Raw genomic sequence first — 20,079 nt, forward strand, 5'->3', positions numbered from 1 at the left:
AGAAAGAAAGAAAGAAAGAAAGAGATAAGAGGTAAGCACGCACTGCAAATTGTAACTCAAAACTCTCACCACATCAATATCCATTTCCCATCGACCTACTTACTAGAGAGTCTTTTACAACTGAACAAGCCCATAAATTTTAGTCATTTTCCAGCTGTAGTTCTTACCACAATCCCATAAAAAATTAGACAACAAACTTTTGTAAGCATGCCACTTAGCCCTCATTGTTAGCTTTACCAAAACCACACATGAACAACCATGTTTGAGCATAGTAATTTTCCAATTTCCATATCCAAATGCGGAAGCTTATCAAGTGCATTTTTTTAATCCAATGCTTCTGGTGAACTACAAGGGCAATTTGCCAACATAAAAAAATAAATAAATAAATAAAATATACTCAGAGCCCACTCTTGTTCAAATGCAGTGCACAATGGCGAGGACCCAGTTGTAAGAACTTGTCAATGGGATACATTTATAATCCACGGATATTACAACTTCTAAATCATTAATATGATTTCTCAAGCAGAACTTGCTCAATAAAACCATCTGGAGATGCATTCATCTAAAAAGCATAGTATAGATCAATTTCTAAGCTACTCATTTAAAAAGATTTGTGAAACGGTCAAATATTCTGAGAGCTCTCAATTCACCACTCCTTATATCCCTTAATCTCCTCCTTAATATCTGCAGTTATCCACATAATAAGGATAATTAGACAATTAAAAAAAAAGAAGTAACAAAGGTATTATTTGGGAGCTTAGACTATTCAAAAGAGACTCAATTCAACTTTATATTATATTTCGTCCAAATTCACATAAATCTAAATTCAAACCTCGAAATACATGCTTCCAAATGCAGGGTTAGATTAATTCATGCATGTACAAATTGATTATATTGTAAAATCTCATTAGAAGGAAATGAGGAAACAAATATATGCATGATTGATGAGCATATGGATGGCACTTGCATAAACATGCAAGCATAAATCTGCTACTCTGCCAGAGAAATGGATGTCCTTCCACAGGCTATTACAATAACTTAGTGCAGAATGCTCATCAATTCCGAACAATTCTAAATAGGATAAATGGATTAAGCTCCTCTCCTATTGTTTGATTGCCTAACACAACATACAACATGGAAAGATTCTAATGGGCAAATTGGAGAAATTCAGGTTTAGCACTGCTGTGTTGGTGAACGTGTCTATGGCTCATGTACTGTGATCAGAGGCAATTTGGTTGAAGCCAGCCAAAATGATAGTGGTAATAGAAGAGAACCTACGGCCTAACTCAATTTGCATCCACATGCAGATTACTGGCATGTATTTCAGAATTCAGAAAGAGGGAGCCAAATAAACCATTTTAAGCTTATGACCAAACAAAATTTAGTAAGCTACAAGAAGCTGAATTTGCAGTCATCTGAAAAATGAAAAGACAAGATAAAAGGAAATAGCACGCTGAAGCAACAGAAAAAAGCAGCCAATTCCAAAAAGCAAAAGAGATGTAACTTACATATTGAGTACGAAATAGTATCCTCCGCTCACTAGTACACAAGTCTACTGCCAGCTGTTTCAAAAATAATTTTCTGTTGAGTTGCTTTGGAGATGTCACATCCAAGTCCATTGACCCACTTTCCTGCAAAGAAGGAACAAAAAAAAATTTATAGATTTAAATGTTTGACAATAGAAGTAAATTACCAAAGATAGCTTGTCGTGCTCAGGTGAAGAAGTGCAACTAATACAACGTGATTTTATTCAATGAGAAGTCTTTTTCCATATTCCCTTTACCTGCAGGAATTTGGTGTACTTTGAAATGCTTGATTCACAGTTGTCCAATATGAATTGCAGTGCTTTTTCCTCTAATTCAGGATATCTTACATCCTTCTTGGATGTTGCTTTATTTGATGCTGCAGCAGCAATCTGGAATAAAGAAATGTGAGATGTGTTATAAATTATTGTGGAAGATATAACTTATTGTGGAAGAGACTACAGGATAAGAAGGATGAAACTGTCAAACCTCTTCAAACTGTCTGTTCATACTTGGTGGGCTAACAGCCAAATAAGCATATGCTATTAACTCAGATGGCCAACCAGTGATTCGTAAAGGAAAGCATTGAACACTGCTGGAAATAAAAATAATAATAAGTATAATACTTGGAGCCTCCAAAATTCAAATGTTTAAATTGAAAAAGAGATATATAATATATATCTTGCGACATGAAAGAAGGGATGGACGAGATAAGGGTTTAGGTCCAAGGTGTCAACTTCATCAAGAGACAATAACAAGGAAACCAAATCTTAAACATGTTTAATTCACATACATCAAGATACTGCAAATAAAATCAAATATATTTCTTCCTGAATCACGCTATATTTTGAGAATTAAATAAACTTACAAGAAAACAGAACAAATTGAGAACAGCTAAATTACTGCAAGCATGTTAAAAGCTACAAAAAATGACTGAAGAGGATTCTCTTGATCTATCAAGCACTCACATTGACAATCCATGCTTTCTCAGAGATTCCATCTTCTCCTTATAACATTTATCAGACTTTTTAATTGACAATGCCAACTCAACTGAATCACTAGGGTTTGTGCCTTCCCTTGGAACAAATCCATATGATAGCAATAATTCTCCATTAGATTTCTTGCCATACGATATAAAAACCTGCAGGATAGCATGCAAGCATTCTCATTTATTAATTATAAGGAGCAGAATAGGCTGAATAGCTCTGCTGAATAATGCACAAATTTCATAATACGCAAGCATATATTTGGACAATATTCTCTTCATGTAATGGGGGTAAAAGACCCTGTCTCCCACTCATATTTGAATTTCCCTGCTACATAATGAACCACTGTGTGGAAGGATAGTAAAGCTAAAATGTTTCTGAGGGCTACTGCCTTCTGTCAAATGCAGCAAAAATGAACTTCACTAAGGTAGTGTTTGGGAGCATGAATTTGGATTTATATAATTTGGAAGAAATTCAATAAAATTTTGTACTATGTTTTGTGTAAATCCACACAAATCCAAATTTAAGGTATGAATCCACACAAATCCAAATTTAAGGTCTGAATTCCATGCTCCCAAATGTATGATAAATAAATTTGATAAGAGCACTAGATCTCATTCTCAATTTTAAGCCAAACAAAATGCCATGACAAATAAATCATTAAACTTGTAGATTAATAAATAATCAGGGTTTAGAACTGTTTTTGTTTCTCTTTTTGGACATTGGTGAATAATTTAATTAAAATAAAATTCAATAAATACTAATCCACTCCTATGAGCAAAGAGCATGAATCAGTCAAAGTAGAGGTTACTAAAATTCTGTTTACCTGCTCACCTGGCTGGTATGGTCGATCAGTTGTAAAAACGACGCCTTGGGATGATTTATCATAATCTAAAAAAGTTTCCACCTGGAGCAACCCAATAAAAATACAGTCTAATTATTTGCAATAATTTAAATAATACGTAACTTTTTGATTGATGAAGTGAGATAGTAATGAATAAACCTCACAACTATGATTCAGCATATCTGCCCAGGGAACCAAAGCAACTCTACCATCCATTGATGGTAACCGAACCTGTTCAAGACAGAAATCAGATCTGAATTTGCAGCCCTATAAACCCATATTTATTTTCAAGGACCTTAAAAAACCTTCAAAATTAAGGACCAACACAAATGAATTTTCGACTAAATAAAAAGACAAAGATGTAGTCATATTATTGTTTACTAAAGGGTACGACATCATTTGAAAATGAAATCATTCATTAGTACATATGAAATAAGTCTTCTTTTAACTTACTACTAGTTTAAATAATGGATTTTGGACTGATCGTTTCCTAGACTTGCTGAAGTTTGAAGACATTCTCAAGGTCAAGGGGTCAAAGAATACATGACCTTAAAATATCAAAATATGGCATCATTTTTTTTCTTTTACAACTTCTGGTGGTGACTTCAATTTACTAAAAAAATCCTGCATTATTGCCTGGTTAATCATTTCATTCATTGTCCAAATATGCCAACATTTTCAGACTTCATATCTTAAGATGAACATGGCTATGGAGAAAAAAAGTGAAGCATCAAATACCAAGTGATACTGAAATTGGAATCCACTTACCAAGCGTGAGAAAAGAATGCCAAATGACCATTTGAAAGTCTCAATATTAAATACCTACAGGTCAATACAGTGAAAATATGGTTACTAGCAAGAGTAATGCATGTAGAAATTATGGAGGTTTAATTGCAGCATGCTAAGTAAATTGGTCCTTTCCTTCCGTGGTACACATTGAACATAGTTTATCCAGACCTTGTCCCACTTAAGTTGACTTAGGAAACAAAAGCCCTAGAGTAAAATCCAAATTATAAAATGGGAGAACTAGATGTGTAGAAATTTGTTGAGCTGGGAGATTATGCGAGCAATTAATCCATTGTTACGCAGTTCATATCATAGTTGACAAGATTGAACAGTAACTAACAGATTGTGACTAACATATCAGTTTTCCCCTCTACAAAGCATCTACAAGAGTCGTTGCGTTGTTAGTTGATATCCTTCTGTGCCTTTTTGTTATGGTTTGGGGGCAGAAGAGCAAGGAGGTTAAGGTACAAGAGTTAAACAAGGTCCAGAATAAAAATTTCCCAGACTTCCATTTTTTGACATATTGTGTGCTGAATATTGTATTACATGATTTGTTGTTGTTGCTGTGCATGTGTGAATGTGTCTATATTCATACAAAATAAAATCATACAAAGCTTTCCATCTTAGCATTGGTCATGTGAGCACAAGTAAACTGGATGAGTGACAACTTTCAAATAGAACAAGAAATGGATCTGTTCAGCAACCTAAAAATTAAATTGATTGAGGTCCACAAAGATGCTCTGGCCTTGAGCAAATGAGGGATATGAAAAAGGAAGGTCAAAAAAGAGTATTAATATAGTTCCTAAGAACATTGCCTATAACCAGAATTCATAACCACGCATGAAATAGGTAAAAGTTTTGTACAGCTGACACTCAAGCTCCAGGTGTGTAATTTTAATATAGTTCCTGAGACAAGTGCTCTGATGTATGGTAGACCATCTTCCTGTAGGTGTGGGGGGGGGGGGGGGGGGGGTACCAAGGATGATACCTTGTTGAAGAAAGGCAGGCCCAAATATGTGCCATGCGGCCCCAATAGAATAAGAACTGGAATTTTGTCAATCATCAATTTGAGAGGCTAATAAGTAGATACATGAGACCCTGATTCTATACTAGTAAATGGGACAAACCTCTTCAGGGAATAAATGAGGATGCTTGGAAAATATCCTAACCCTTAAATCATTGTATCTGCATAAAAAAAGAAAAAATCTATATGCATTAAATTATGAAGCACAAGCAATGAGATGATACAACAGAGGCACAAACCAAAACAAGCTTAAAAAGTAGAGAAGTGGTAAGTAGGAAGGCTTACGTTCCAGCAACATCAGTAATCCTTTCAATTGCCCGCTCTCTAATCTGTGAGGCTTCTAGATATCTGTCCAATTCTGAACGCGTCCTGAAATTATATTAAAATGCTGTAGGGGAAACACTGAGAATAGAACCCTTCCATAATAGGCGCAGGGAAAAAAGTTACTGAAGAACTTAAGTGTGTATTTAGTTGAGAAACAAATTTTCAATTTCCATTTTCAGTTTGCCAAAGAACTACAAGCAATTCCATCCTGTTTTTCAGTTTTCAAACATTTATATGATTTTGAAAAATAACAAAAAAATGTTTCCAACATTCCCACCAAAATGTTGTTAAACTGAAAAACAATGTGGCTTTTTTTTCATAATAATTTGAAAATTTGAAAATAAAAAATAAAAGCTGTTTTTTCACAACTAGACAGGCTATTGATGTGAGGGCAGATAGCAAAGATGACAGGCTTACCAATACAAGAGGGAATAGGGCTGTTGAGGTAAAGCTGAGATATAATTGCTCCATCTAGAAGATTTCATGAGACTTGCTTCACTTATTAGGTAAGTTGCAAGCAATGGCCAGTCAGGTACAGATATCTGTTTCAGGACTTCACCAGCCTCTGGACAGCTCCACTTCTGACACATGAGGTACAGAGATACACTCATGAGATTCTTGAGATGGCTAGCAGCCCAAAAAGCCAATTAACAAATGTTATTAACTGAGGAAAATGATCAGAAGCCTTTTACAAATGCATTCTGCAGATGATCAAGGGAAATTATTACTTGGAATGAAATGAAAACTCATTAGAACCTAGGTGACAAGTCACAAGAATATAACCATAAATTTTTTTGCAGGCAAAATAAAGCAATTTTGAGGCATAATTATGGAGAAAAGCTTATCCAAACCTTCACAAATACATTCTGTAGACGAATGAAGAAAATTAATTAGGACAGAAAAGAAAAAACTCAGTGCAGGTGACAAATCACAGGAATTTACTGCTGAAAACTGTTCGCTAATTTGCAAACATGCACACTCAAACCGTAAGCCTGTGCTCTCAAAATACATAGATTTCAACAACAAATACCTTGCATCATCCAATCTTCAATACGGTTTGTCTATGATTTGGAGAAATTCCTCATCTGGGGAATCAATCATGCGTCTGCCTGCATGGAGAGTGGACTAACCCTCTTCCACAAGTTGCTGCTTGATAGGGGGGCACAATAACTTAAGAGTGAGCGTAGGGACCTTTCATTGTGTTTACAAAACCTTGCCCTATATTGCTTGCTCACAAGGCCCACACAAAACCTAATCCCATAGGCATAAAGTTCCCATTACCCAATATGGTGACCACTTACATTACAAGCCTTAGTTTCAATATTCCAAAATATTCAACAATCAATTTAATCTGGGTTTTATTAAAAATAGAATATGCTAGTCTATATAATTTTAAATATCTCACACTTCATCTGCATAGGTAAAATTTTTGCTTCTTTGGATGAAACTAAACATCATGTGGCCAATTGTAAAAGAGCGAGCACTATTTAACCACAATAGGTCTGAAACGAAATCATGTATATCCAAGGATATAGAAAATCACTTCCAAGAGGGATGTTAATATCATGCACGTCAAAATACAAAAACCTTGTCAACATGGTGCACAAATGAGAGTGGTATAAAACAACATTGCAAAATGTGATCAACATGCATGTTTTCAAAACATGGTCCAAGCATCCAAAAGATGCTTATGCTTCAAAGAAGCTCATCAAGACTAAGAATACAATCCCTTGAAACACAAAAAACGAGACTAAGTTGAAATGCCCCAATTCAACAATTTCTAATATTTCCATTTATAAGAATTATATATGTGCACATCACAATGACTTGCACTAAAATGACCAATCCACAATATTCTCGAGAATAGCATAGTCATCGAAATAAGGCAACAATAATAATAAAGATAATAATAAACTCCCGCTAACCCAAAACATCAAAGGATTTAACAAAGCCTATATGAGTTACAACTTTAGGAGTTAAACCCTTGGTTGGTGGATTTGCAACCATGCATTGTGTGGCTACGTGCTCAATGCAGTTTCGGAACTCGCAAATTTCTCTCTAACAAACAAGAAATTTAATGTCTTAATTGCTTTGAGTGCGAAGAACTCTTCTTGTTTTCGGAGAAGGTAACTACAGAAAGATTACCATAACCTATCAGCAATGAGCTCACAATAGAATCAACAATGCAAAACTGCATACAAGAGATCCAAAACCACAGAGCTCAGCACATAGCCTCATAACAAACTACATACTGTACCTTTACTTCGAGCTAGATATAAGAGTTTGCTTAGTACTTTTCCAAGAAACAACTCCTCCTGCCATCATAAAAACATAACCGGAAGTAGACTTTGTATCATCGAAGCAAACTACAAATCAGCATCAAATTATCAAATCGTCTTTGCATAATTGGATCACCCATAATTGAACATATAATCTTTAGCATCCAGTAAATCTCTCATCAATCTATGTCCCAAGTGCACCAACTGCATATCCATGAATTTGTCAACATTGAGCGTTCCAAGAGTTTTTTCTCCCTTTCGATTCAGGTGAATATAAAGTGATAAGATTGTGCTTGAGTTTTTGATTCAATGAATGACCTTGACTTGAAGATAAGTCCCCCCCACCCAACCTCTATTTACAATAAAAATAAAACACATTTTAATGACCATAATACCTTTACCAACTCTCACTAATTAACATAATAACACAATAATAATAATAAAAGACTAAAATAACCTTTAACACTCCCCCTCAAGCTGGAGCATAAATATCACATGCTCCTAGCTTGCTACAGATAAATTTAACATGAGCACCCTCTAAAGCTTTGGTAAACAAATCAGCAAACTGCATATCGGACTTCACATAAGTGGTAATAATGAGCTTCTACACAAGTTTCTCTCAAACAAATGGCAATCAACTTCAATATGTTCATTTGCGCATTATAGACTGGGTTGGAGGCCATTTGAAGGGCATCTTGATTATCACACATCAACTCCATAGACTGAGAATGTGGAAAACCCAATTCTTCAAACATGTTCTTCAACCAAACAAGTTCACAAGTAGTGTGCGTCATAGCTTTTTATTCTAACTCAGCACTTGACCAAGCAACCATAGTTTGTTTCTTACTTTTCCAAGAAATCAAATTGCCACCAACCAAAATACAGTGCCAGATTGTGGATCTTTGGTCGAAAGGTGACCCAACCCAATCTGCATCTATATATCCCTAAATAAAAGTGAGACTCTGATCTCGATATAAAAGACCTCCACTAGTGCACCTTTGATATATCTTTAGATGCGGGTTACTGCGTCCTAGTGACTTGTCCTTGGAGAATCTAAAAATTGACTCATAACACTTGTTGCAAAAGATATGTCCGACTGAGTGGCTTTGAGATAATTCAACTCTTCAACAAGTCTTCAGTATCATCCAAGATTAGGCAACAAATCACCCCTAATTAGCACTAACTTCTTGTTAGGATCCATGGGTGTATCAAATGGTTTGGATCCCAATAGTCCAATTTCATCCAATAGATCAAGAACATACTTCCTCCGTGAAAAAATATTTCTCATACAAGATCCAGATACTTCTATATGCAAGAAGTATTTCAACGGTCAAAAATATTTGGTTTGAAACTAGTCTGTACAAAATGTTTAAGGCTCTGAATACCTTTGTTATCATCACTTGCAATAACAATATCATTCACATACACAACAAGATGGATCCTACTAGATGAAGTATGACAATAAACACACAGAGTGATCCACTGCACACTATTGAAGACCAAACTCAAGTACTATAGCACAGAATCAACCAAATCATGCTCTAGGAGACCGTTTTAAACCATTTAGCGCCTTCTTGAGCCAACACACTAAGCCTGACAGCCCATGAGAAACAAACCCAAGTGGTTGCTCCATATAGATCTCCTACTCAAGATCACCATGCAAGAAGGAATTCTTCACATCTAACTTATGCAAAGACTAATGAGAAGTGCTAGCCAAGGAGATGGATAGACGTACTTATGTAAGTTTGGAAACTGAAGAGTAAGTGTCCAAACCATACACCTGAGTATACTCCTTAGCAACAAGACGTCCCTTCAGACGAACCACATAATCATCAGGATTGACTTTCACAATGTATACCAAGCAACAATCAGGAGGAAGAGATACCAAGTCCCAAGTACCATTGTCCTATAAAGCATTCATCTCTTCAATCATGGCATTCCTCCACCTAGAGTGGGCTAAGGCATCCTAAAAAGATTTAGGAAGGGCAATAGATGATAGAACAATAACAAAACAATAATAGGAGGGTGATAAGAAGTCATAGCAAACATAGTTGGAAATGGGATGTTGTGTACATATGCGTTTACCTTTCTGGACAGCAATGAGAGGTTCAACATCATAGGAAATATGATCATCAGACGAGGAAACCAAAGGCATGGCAGTAGAAGCTAGAGGGGAATCTCTTCCTTCGAGCTGCCATCATGAATACAACATCAAATTATGATGATCAAGATGATGAGAAGGGACTCAAACTACATGGAGACATAGGTGGTTGATTAGGCAAGGACAACAAACTAAAACTTGAAAGATTAGGCATAGGAAGAGACTCATTTGAGATCAGAAGCACTTAAGGATTGAGTATAGTAAGGTGTAGACTCAAAGAAGGTAACATCTACAGAAACAAAGAAGCGATGCGAAATAGGACTATAACAACGATATCCCTTTTTAGCATATGAGTAGTGTAGAAAGACACATTTTATAGCATGAAAATTCAACTTATCTATCCCGGGAGTTAGTTGATAAACAAAGGACACACATCCAAATATATGAGGAGGTAGAGAGAAATGAGGTGAATTATGAAAGAGAATGGAGTAAGGAATTTTACCACTAAGAATAGAGGATGGCTTCCCGTTGATAAGATAGCAAGCAGTAAATACAACATCACTCCAAAACAATTTAGGTGCATACATTTGATAAAGTAAAGTATGAGCGATTTCAAGGATATGTCTATTTTTCCTCTCTATGCCATTTTGTTGAGGAGTATGAGCACAAGATGATTGATGAACAATACCAAACTAAGTCATATAAGTAGTGAATTGAGTATTGAAACACTCTTTAGCATTATCACTTCGAAGTATTTGAACTAGCAAATCAAATTGAGTCTTTATTTCAGAACAAAAGGCACAAAATATAGGAAATAACTCAAAATCAAAATGATCTTTTATTAAATATAGCCAAGTCATCCTTGAATAATCATCCACAAAGGTTACAAAGTACCAGAAACCCAACTTGGACACAATTCTACTAGGACCCCAAACATCATAATGGACTAACATGAAAGGGCTTGCACCCCGTTTATTGACTCGGGAAGCAAAAGGTACATGATGATGCTTTCCCAACTGACACAAGCCACAATCAAGACTAGACACAAAACTCAAATTAGGAACTAGGTGTTTCAACTTTTCAAATGAAGGATGACCAAAGCGACAATGAATTTGGAGAGGTGTTGCAGTAGCAATGCAAGTGGAAGAAGGAGATAGCGACTCAAAGTGATAAAGTCCACCAGCTTCATGCCCTTCGCCAATCATCTTCCTTGTCTTCAAATCCTAAATAACCACAAAATTAGGAAAGAATGTTATTGAACAATTCATGGATTTAGTAATCTTGCTAACAAACATAAGATTGAAGGGAAACTCGGGAATATACAAAACCAAAGGAAGTGAAATAGAAGAAGTGGGATTTATAGTCCTAATTCCCTTGATGGTAGTGATGGTTCCATTAGCAAGAGTAACACAGGGAAAATTTGCAAGATACTAAAAAATAAAGAAGAAATTAGGTATATCTATGATATGATCAATGGAAGCCGAGTCTCTAACCCAAGGACTAGGTCGATGACAGGCAAGTTTTGGAATTACTTGTTTAGGCAAGAGATACAATGGGAAGAAAAGCTTGTTCTGACGATTGATATTGCTAGAACTTGGAATACTTGACCTTTTACATAGACACTGAACACTGCCCCCCACTTGGCCCCATAGGTGCAAAGTTAGCGGTGACTGCATTGACAACACGTGACAGTCTACCATGGAGATCCCAACACTGCTCAATAGTATGATTACCTTGTCCACAATGAGTGCACTTGCGAGGAGTGCCTTTACCTCGTTCATGTGTGGCGAACGCTGTCCTCTTAGAGCCAGGTGCAAGAGCAAGACATTGTGTGCTAAAGGAAGCTTGAAGTACACGAGAATAAACATCAGCAAATGATGGCAACTCTACACTATTAAGAATCTAGGACCGGACTGCCTCAAACTCATGTCTCAAGCCCACTAGAAGCTGAAGAATTTTCATCTCCTCCCTTTGCTTCTATATCTCACAAACGTCAGTGGTTATAGGTTGCACGATTTTAAGCTCCTCATGAATATGTTTCATCTCTTCAAAATAATCTGTAATGCTCTTGTCTCCCTATTATGACTGAAATTAATCTTTAGAATAAATCATACATACGTGTAATGTCACTACAGTATAAAAGCTTGACATAGTCCCAAGGATCTAGATGCATGCACATCCAAGCAATCTAGAGCTCCATGGAATTGCACAAGAGGGGAACAATCAACAAATCTTCCTGAATCCACACTTCTTTTCTCTTCTCATCAGAAGGATCAAATTGAAGCAAGTGGACAGATTTTCCGAATCCCGCTAAATAGACCCAAACAACCTTATATTATTGAATATAATTCTTTCCATCCAACTTTTCAACGGTTATTTGTGGCAACGATGAAGGAAACATGTTTTTGGGATTCATAGACTCCATCACAACAGCCACACCAATGTCAAACAAAAAGAACAATCAAAACTAATCAGGACAACCACAAACGTTTTGAAGCACTAAAACAACCACGAACAAGGTGAACCACTTACAAACTTATATAGCTTTGTCACAGCCTCACAAATCAACTTATGAAAACTGCCACTGCTCTAAGAAACTCACAAAAAAAGCCTTTAGGAACACCTAACAACAACTAATGGATTACCACGAGTGCATGGTTGGAAAAGGTTGGATCTTTGAGCAAAAACCATGCCCAACAGCTTGATAATATGGTCAAGGGAAGGAAGAAAAAATCAGAAAAAGGTAGCCTGAATCACTCTCATGTGCTGGCATGTGGGGTCGAGACTGCTGGCAGTTTGCTGATGCATGGCGGCACGTGGGGAGCTTTTTGGCAATGGGATTTCGTAGGGTTAGGTTTCAAAGGGTTCTATTTTTGGCTATATGTTTGGTTTTGTAAAATAATGAAGGGTGAGGTGGTTTGGAGAAGGGCAGTGATGGGAGGGTGTTTTTGGAGATTAGTGAGTGTGATAGGGTTTACGTTGGATCACACTCTAATACCATGTTCAGATTTTGATTAAATGAATGACCATGACTTGAAGATAGGTCTCTCCCTATATTTATAACACAAGTCAAATACGTTCTGATAATCATAACACCCTCACTAACTCTCACTAATTAACATGCTAACACAATAATAATACTAAAAGACTTAAATAACCTTTAATAGATTCTATGTTGGACCTATTTAAAACCTTTTCAACTTAGGTTCTCTTAAACAAGCAATAAATAATCTAAAATCCATATGGATTTTTATGCCCAATGCAAAAGAGACATCACCATAATCCTTCATATCAAAATGAATTGTTAACAATTGTTTCACCTCATTCATAAGAGCATCATCTTTGCTAGTAAGGTATCATCAACATAAAATATAAAAATATATACCTACTCCCATAGTCTCACTCACCTTTAGTTATACGGAAACATAGCATTTTTTAAAAGCCCCAAAAGACTTGACAATCTCATCAAACTTAAGGTAACACTATCTTGAAACTGGTTTCATTTCGTAAAAGGATCTTTGCGATTTGCACACAAGATGTTCCTTACCATTTATATAAACAAGCAAGTTGCTCCAAATGAACAACTTCAACTAAGTTGCTGCTAAAAAAAATGGCAACCTTCACATCCATTAGGTGAAGCATTTTATCAAAGTGAGATCCAAGGCCATCATAAACTCAAAAAGAGTCATTCTTAGGCTAGAGAAAATAACTCCTTGCAATCAATGCCCTTTCTTTGGTTACAGCCTTTGGCAACTAATCTAGCCTTGTATATCTTAATTTCACATATGAAGCTTCATTTAGTTTTGGAAACCCGTTTGCAGCCAACAACTTTGAATCCAGCAGTTATATAACTCCACCATTATCAAAAAATGTCAACTATCACATATAACACCATTTACCCAAATGCTTGAAGGCTCTCCATGGCCTCCTTGAAGGTAGTTGGACCAAAACCAACTCGTACATCATATTAATGCTCTTGCTAGTATAATATAAAATCATTTGAAATAGTTGGGATGCAAACTCTATAGGATCTCCTCAGTGACCGTGTGAATTTTTTTTTATCTATATCAACAACAAATATTTGCTCATAAACATTTCCCTTAAAAGCAATAGTTTGTCATACAAGTGTGAAATCCAAGCAGGGGAACAAGAAGGATATGTTATGCTTCGTAGATGATATTGTGAGGTTTCAATCTCACATTTTGAAGTTCCATCCTCCAAAACAACAAAATAAAATATAAAAAAAGAGGTGATATAATTCAATGATAGAATTTGAATGGGAAGGACAATAGAATCTAAAACCTTTTAAGAACCACAGAAGTAATCGTTAACTATTTTGGGATCCACTTTCTAGAACTATGGTTTATAGAGGTCTCAGTTCCTTTGAAACCCTAAATGTGGAAGTGTCTCACAATGGTATTCTACACCACATTCATGAAGAAGCTGTTGGCGTGAGTCCCACAATTAGCCAGCTATGGAAATCTTAGATTTAGGAATTCCTTCATTCAAGGGTCAAACATGATTGTAGCCGTAAATATTGTACAGACATAAAATAGCTTCCTAAAATAGTTTCTTGTATCTTTATATCTTGTAAAAGTTACGTTTGACATGGTATCTAAGCATGATCTTGGGTTCCCTGTTTTTTTTATCAGGAAGGGGTCAAGTTTTTGCTCGGCCTACATGGCTGACTCCACCGAAAAAATCCTGGATAATCTAACATAAAAAATGACGGAGGTTTTGTGAAGGGTCCAGACCTCTTCCTCTCCCATCACTGATTCCCCGATGGTTCCAATCAGCATCAAGTTGGATAGTTCCAACTATGGATTATGGTCCCAGGTTGTTGAGATGTATATCTCAAGAAAAGACAAACTGGGATACATCAATGGAGACTACCCCCAACCTCCAGAAACCGACCCCTCCTTTCCTAAGTGGCGCACTGAGAATGCCATGGTGAAAGGCTGGTTGATCAACTCCATGGATCATTCCTTGGTCGTGAACTTTATTCATTACCCAACGGCTAAGCAGGTATGGGATTCTGCTGCCACAACATACTTCAATGGAACTGACACCTCGCAGGTATACGAGCTCCGATGTCGTGTATCTTGAATGAAACAAGCAGGCGGATCTATAGAAAAATACTATAACGATCTACAGGGTTTGTGGTGAGAGATCGATTTTCGTCGACCAAATCCAATGAAATGTGCAACTGACATACAAAGCTACAACTCCATTTTACAGGAGGAGCGAGTATACACTTTTCTTGATGGACTAGATGATCGATTGGATCATGTTCGGAGCGATGTTCTTCGCCTGAAACCTTTCCCTTCAATTGAGCAGGCATATGCTCACGTTCCAAGGGAAGATCTGCGACAATTTGTGATGATATCTGGAGCAGAAGCAATGGCTAGTGGAGCTGTTATGGCCATCAAAGGCGTGAAATCTGGCCAGTCACAAAAGTCTGAGTCCTCCTCACAATCCAAAGGTCATTCTGATGGGAATAAATGCACTCACTGTGGGAGTACAAAACATACTAGGGAAACCTGTTCCAAATTACATGGCTACCCAAACTGGTGGCACGAATCACAAGCCCAAAAGAAACGAGATGCTCCTGCAACTGAAGATGTTCCAGGTTGAGTAGTGGTGGCCACGGCTGAATCTCAACTCTCTCTTATTCTCGTGGTTGAACCATCTACCTCAACCCCAGATCAAGGTAATTGTGGTCAAGTTTTTTGCAGCTCTACTACTCGGAATGATGGTGCCTGGATTATCTTTTCCGGAGCAACGGATCATATGACATTTGATCCAAATGACTTCTCCAACACAACTCAGCCACAGAGGACTTGCATTGCCAATGCCAATGGGGCCACTTACCCAGTCACAGGGGCTGGAACCGTGCCCCTGTCTCCCTCTCTCTCTCTAACTCACACACTTCTTGTTCCATCTCTCTCCAACAAATTGATGTTTGTGAGTCAAGATACTAAAGAGCTTAATTGTGTTGTGCTGATATACTCTACTTTTTGTCTTCTTCAGGATGTTCTTAGCAAGGAGATTATTGGGCGTGGTACTAAGAGAGGGGGGGGGGGGACTGTACTACCTTGATGACTTCAGTCCAGGCAAAGAAAATCACACGCACCATCAAACCAGTCGCCATGAACAACAGATTTGGCTATGGCATAAGCGCTTGGGGCACCCATCATTCAGCTATCTCCGGCATCTACTCCCATCTTTATTTTCCCATTTACAGAATGTGGACTTTAAATGTGATACATGTATCAAGGCTAAAAGCCAACGAGTTTCTTATCCAGTTAGCTTGAATAAAACTAATATTCCGTTTGCATTGATACACTCTGATGTGTGGGGACCATCCCCGATACCTACTTCCTCTGGTCACCGTTGGTTTGTAATTTTTGTCGACGATTGTACTCGAATGACATGGCTCTATCAACTAAAAACCAAAGACAAAATTTTCACCATTTTCCAAGCATTTCATGCCATGGTTCAGACTCAATTCTCTTCCAAAATAAAAATTCTTCGTTCCGATAATGGTGGCGAATTCATCAACCAAAGATTTCAAGCCTATTTCCAACAACACGGCCTCCTCCATGAGACCTCATGCTCTCAAACACCACAACAAAATGGTGTCGCCGAGAGGAAAAATCGGCATATTTTGGAAACATCCTATGCCCTACTCCTTGGAGCAATGGTACCGAGTTGCCATTGGGTGGATGCTATGGCTACTGCAATGTACTTAATCAACCGTATGCCATCTAAAATTTTACACTTTAAAACCCCCTTACAAATCCTCTCTACTGATATCCCTTCCCTCAATATAGATGCTTCCTCCTAGAATTTTCGAGTGTGTTGCTTTTGTCCACCTCCACAAGAATCAACGTACCAAACTGGACCCATGTGCCGTTCGGTGCTTATTTTTGGGATATGGTTTACATAAAAAAGGCTTCCGTTGCTATGACCCCACTACCAACCAAACCTATATCACCATGGACGTTACATTTCTTGAGTCCGAGAATTTCTATTCTTCACCAGTACCCAATCCTTCCCTTTAGGGGGAGACTCAAGTAGAAGAGACGAATTGGTTGATGGCCCCCGTAGGTGAGCATGGAAATGGAAATAGAGAGGTTGAACCGCATGAGGTACCACCAGAGATTGAGTATGTCGAATTGAGGAATGATGAAGCCGAAGAACCTAGAAATGAAAAAGCCGAAAATGAAGAAGCAGAAAATAAAGAGTACCCTCAATCCCCTCACTCCTCAGTACCCGAAGACCCTCCTCCTCCTAAGAATGTCCCTGAGGTAAGTACTCCTGCTGCACCTTTACATGCTAATATTTTGGATTCCTTTACTGGTTATTTGTTGCCTTTTAGACACAATCGTGGGAAGCCGCCGAACAGATACAACCCAGATGAAGAAGGAAAGAAGTCCAAATATCCAATTGCAAATTATGTATCTACTCAAGGTTTGTCCAAGCCGCTCAAGACTTTCACTCAAACACTATCCTCCTGCCATATTCCCAGTAGTGCTGAAGAGGCGTTATCTGATCCAGAGTGGGCGCAAGCAATGCAAGAAGAACTAGAAGCCTTAAAGAAAAATAATACCTGGAAGTTGGTCCCATTACCGGAAGGGAAAAAAAATAGTGGCATGCAAATGGGTGTTCTCTATAAATACAAGGTTGATGGATCAATTGACCGATACACAAGGCGAGACTTGTGGCAAAGGGTTTTACCCAAACGTATGGCATAGACTACTCAGAAACCTTCTCACCAGTAGCTAAACTGAATACCGTTAGAGTCTCCCTATCTCTTGCAGCAAATATGGACTGGCCACTACATCAACTCGACGAGAAGAATGCTTTCCTTCATGACAACCTTGACGAGGAGGTATACATGGATATCCTGCTAGGATATATAGGATCAGCTGGGAACAAAATTGTTTGTAAGCTAGAGAGGGCATTGTATGGACTAAAACAGTCGCCGCGAGCATGATTTGGCCGACTTAGTTCAGCTATGAGGAAGTATGGCTATTGCCAAAGTAACTCTGACCATACTCTCTTCTTGAAACACCAACAAAGTAAGGTGACAGCATTAATAGTCTATGTGGATGATATGACAATTACGGGGGATGACGCTGATGAGATCTCGAGGCTACAAGAACACTTGTCTACTGAATTTGAAATGAAAAACTTGGGAGGGCTTAAGTATTTTGTGGGAATAGAGGGGGCGAGGTCAAGAAAAGGCATATTCCTCTCTCAGTGGAAATACGTACTAGACTTATTAATGGAAGTGGGATTACTAGAGTGTAAACTTGTGGATACGCCGATTGTGTAGAACCATAGGCTTGGAGAATATTCGGACCAGGTGCCAGCCGATAAGGTGAGGTATCAAAGACTAGTGGGGAAGCTCATTTACTTATCTCACACTCGTCCAGGCATTGCTTACGCCATAAGTGTGGTAAGCCAATTTATGCATAATTCGAGTAAAGACCATATGGGTGCCGTAATTCAAATTCTCCGCTATCTAAAGTCATCACCAGACTAACGTTCTCCAAGAATGCTCATCTAAAGATTGAAGGGTACACGGATGCGGACTGGGCTGGGAATATCTTGGATAGAAAGTCTACTTCAGGCTACTTTACATTTATTGGAGGAAACTTAGTTACATGGAGGAGTAAAAAGCAAAAGGTGGTAGCATTATCCAACGCTGAAGCTGAGTTCTGAGGAATGGCGAAAGGATTATGTGAGCTTCTTTGGCTCAGAGGTTTGCTAACAGAGGTTGGTTTTCCTCCTGGCTCTGCAATGAATTTATTCTGTGATAACAAAGCTGCCATCGACATATCTCACAACCCAATTCAACATGACCGCACAAAGCACGTGGAGATAGACCGACATTTCATCAAACAGAACCTGAAAAGGAAGATCATTCAGTTCCCTTTCGTTAAATCTGAAGATCGGTTAGTAGACATTCTCACCAAGGCAATTTCCAGCAGAAACTTCAATGACTCACTTGACAAGTTAGGTGTTAGAGATATCTACACACCAACTTGAGGGGGAGTGTTGGCATGAGTCCCGCAATTAGCCAACTATGGAAATCTTAGATTTAGGAATTCCTTCATTCAAGGGTCAAACATGATTGTAGCCATAAATATTGTACAGACATAAAATAGTTTCCTAAAATAGTTTCTTGTATCTTTATATCTTATACTCAATTTTATGGAAATGGAATGAATGAAAGTTATGTTTGACAAAAGCAATGTAGCAAAAAAGGTCTAGGTTTCCAATCATGCCAATCCTGAGCGTCTTGTTCACAAAGCCCCACAATAAACCTAACTCAATTGGTGCAAAAGCACAGTACGGACTACAATGATCCATTGGGGAGTACGGGCTTTAATTTCAATACTCCAAAATATTTGAAATTCAAATTTAATCTTGCTTTTATTAAAAAAATAGACTAGGCCGGTCCAGGTAATTCTAACATTTAACAGTCAATCCTTTATAAATACATCCTGCAGATGAACGATGAAAATTATGAACTAGAAGGATAGAACAGATACGAGAGTTCATAAGAACCCAGGGGATCGATAAATCACAGGAATTAAACAATTAATGCTTTCCATAAGCGAAATCAAGCAACTTTCAGTATTTCAGACACAGGTACGGGGAAATTCTTACGGAGTCTGCAGTGATGAACAGTGACGGAGGCACAAAGAGCAATTTTTCCCGCTTCCGAATGTTCTTGAGAGCAACGAGGCCTCTCTCTCCAACTTGGACTCTGTCTATGGCCATCTTCTGGGGAGGAAGACCCGACTCCGCCAGCCATTTCTGCAGGGCGGACGCGTTCTCCGACGAGTCGCTGTCGCAGCCCCACGGTATCTTCTGGATTCTGGCGGATTCACTCGTGCTAGAGATTGAGCAGCGAACAGGGTGGTCTCTCCGATATACCGTATGAGATTGATGAAGGGCGGAAGGAAGATGTTTGCGCCGTGAAGGGTAGTGAGAGAAACAGGGGATGAGGGTATTGTGGAGGACTCTGGAAGCTTCGGCCATGGCTATCCTGAAAAGAAGAAGAAGAAGAAGAAATTGAGCTCAGAGCGTCAGACCAACAAAACCTTATCTGCTTATAACCAAAATTAAAAAAGAGCAAACTGTGACGGTTTAATTCCCGGCCAACGGCTTTGCTCGATTGCTTCTCCCAAAACGATG

At 38.1% G+C, this 20,079-nt stretch overlaps 1 protein-coding gene across 6 annotated transcripts; it reads right to left on the reverse strand.

Moving 5' to 3' along the window:
* Window positions 1-410: 410 nt before the first annotated feature.
* On the reverse strand, window positions 411-20,014 carry LOC131149155 (ribulose-1,5 bisphosphate carboxylase/oxygenase large subunit N-methyltransferase, chloroplastic). 6 transcript variants are annotated; one of them, XM_058099321.1, is made up of 12 exons: window positions 19,549-20,014; window positions 5,905-6,068; window positions 5,449-5,532; window positions 5,267-5,324; window positions 4,122-4,175; window positions 3,513-3,584; window positions 3,336-3,416; window positions 2,492-2,664; window positions 2,013-2,115; window positions 1,784-1,915; window positions 1,509-1,631; window positions 411-684 (listed from the first exon to the last, which is right to left on the reverse strand). In XM_058099321.1, the coding sequence occupies exons 1-12, from the start codon at window positions 19,921-19,923 to the stop codon at window positions 598-600; spliced, it is 1,506 nt and encodes a 501-aa protein (XP_057955304.1). In that variant the 5' UTR covers window positions 19,924-20,014; the 3' UTR covers window positions 411-597. The 6 variants fall into 6 exon arrangements, with proteins under 6 accessions (XP_057955304.1, XP_057955303.1, XP_057955305.1 ...); XM_058099320.1 differs by having other exon boundaries at window positions 2,013-2,118; XM_058099322.1 differs by having other exon boundaries at window positions 5,905-6,065; window positions 19,549-19,985.
* Window positions 20,015-20,079: the final 65 nt, after the last annotated feature.

The sequence above is a fragment of the Malania oleifera genome, chromosome 2, assembly GCF_029873635.1.
Source record: "Malania oleifera isolate guangnan ecotype guangnan chromosome 2, ASM2987363v1, whole genome shotgun sequence".
Lineage (NCBI taxonomy): Eukaryota > Viridiplantae > Streptophyta > Magnoliopsida > Santalales > Ximeniaceae > Malania > Malania oleifera.

Excerpts from the sequence above, each read along its gene's own strand:
- LOC131149155 (XM_058099320.1), bottom strand. The coding sequence starts at position 19,923 with ATGGCCGAAGCTTCCAGAGTCCTCCACAATACCCTCATCCCCTGTTTC. Across the intron at positions 4,176-5,266 it reads CTCATTTATTCCCTGAAGAG|GTATTTAATATTGAGACTTT; the intron begins GTTTGTCCCATT and ends ATTGACCTGTAG. Across the intron at positions 2,119-2,491 it reads AGAAAGCATGGATTGTCAAT|CAGTGTTCAATGCTTTCCTT; the intron begins GTGAGTGCTTGA and ends TTTTATTTCCAG.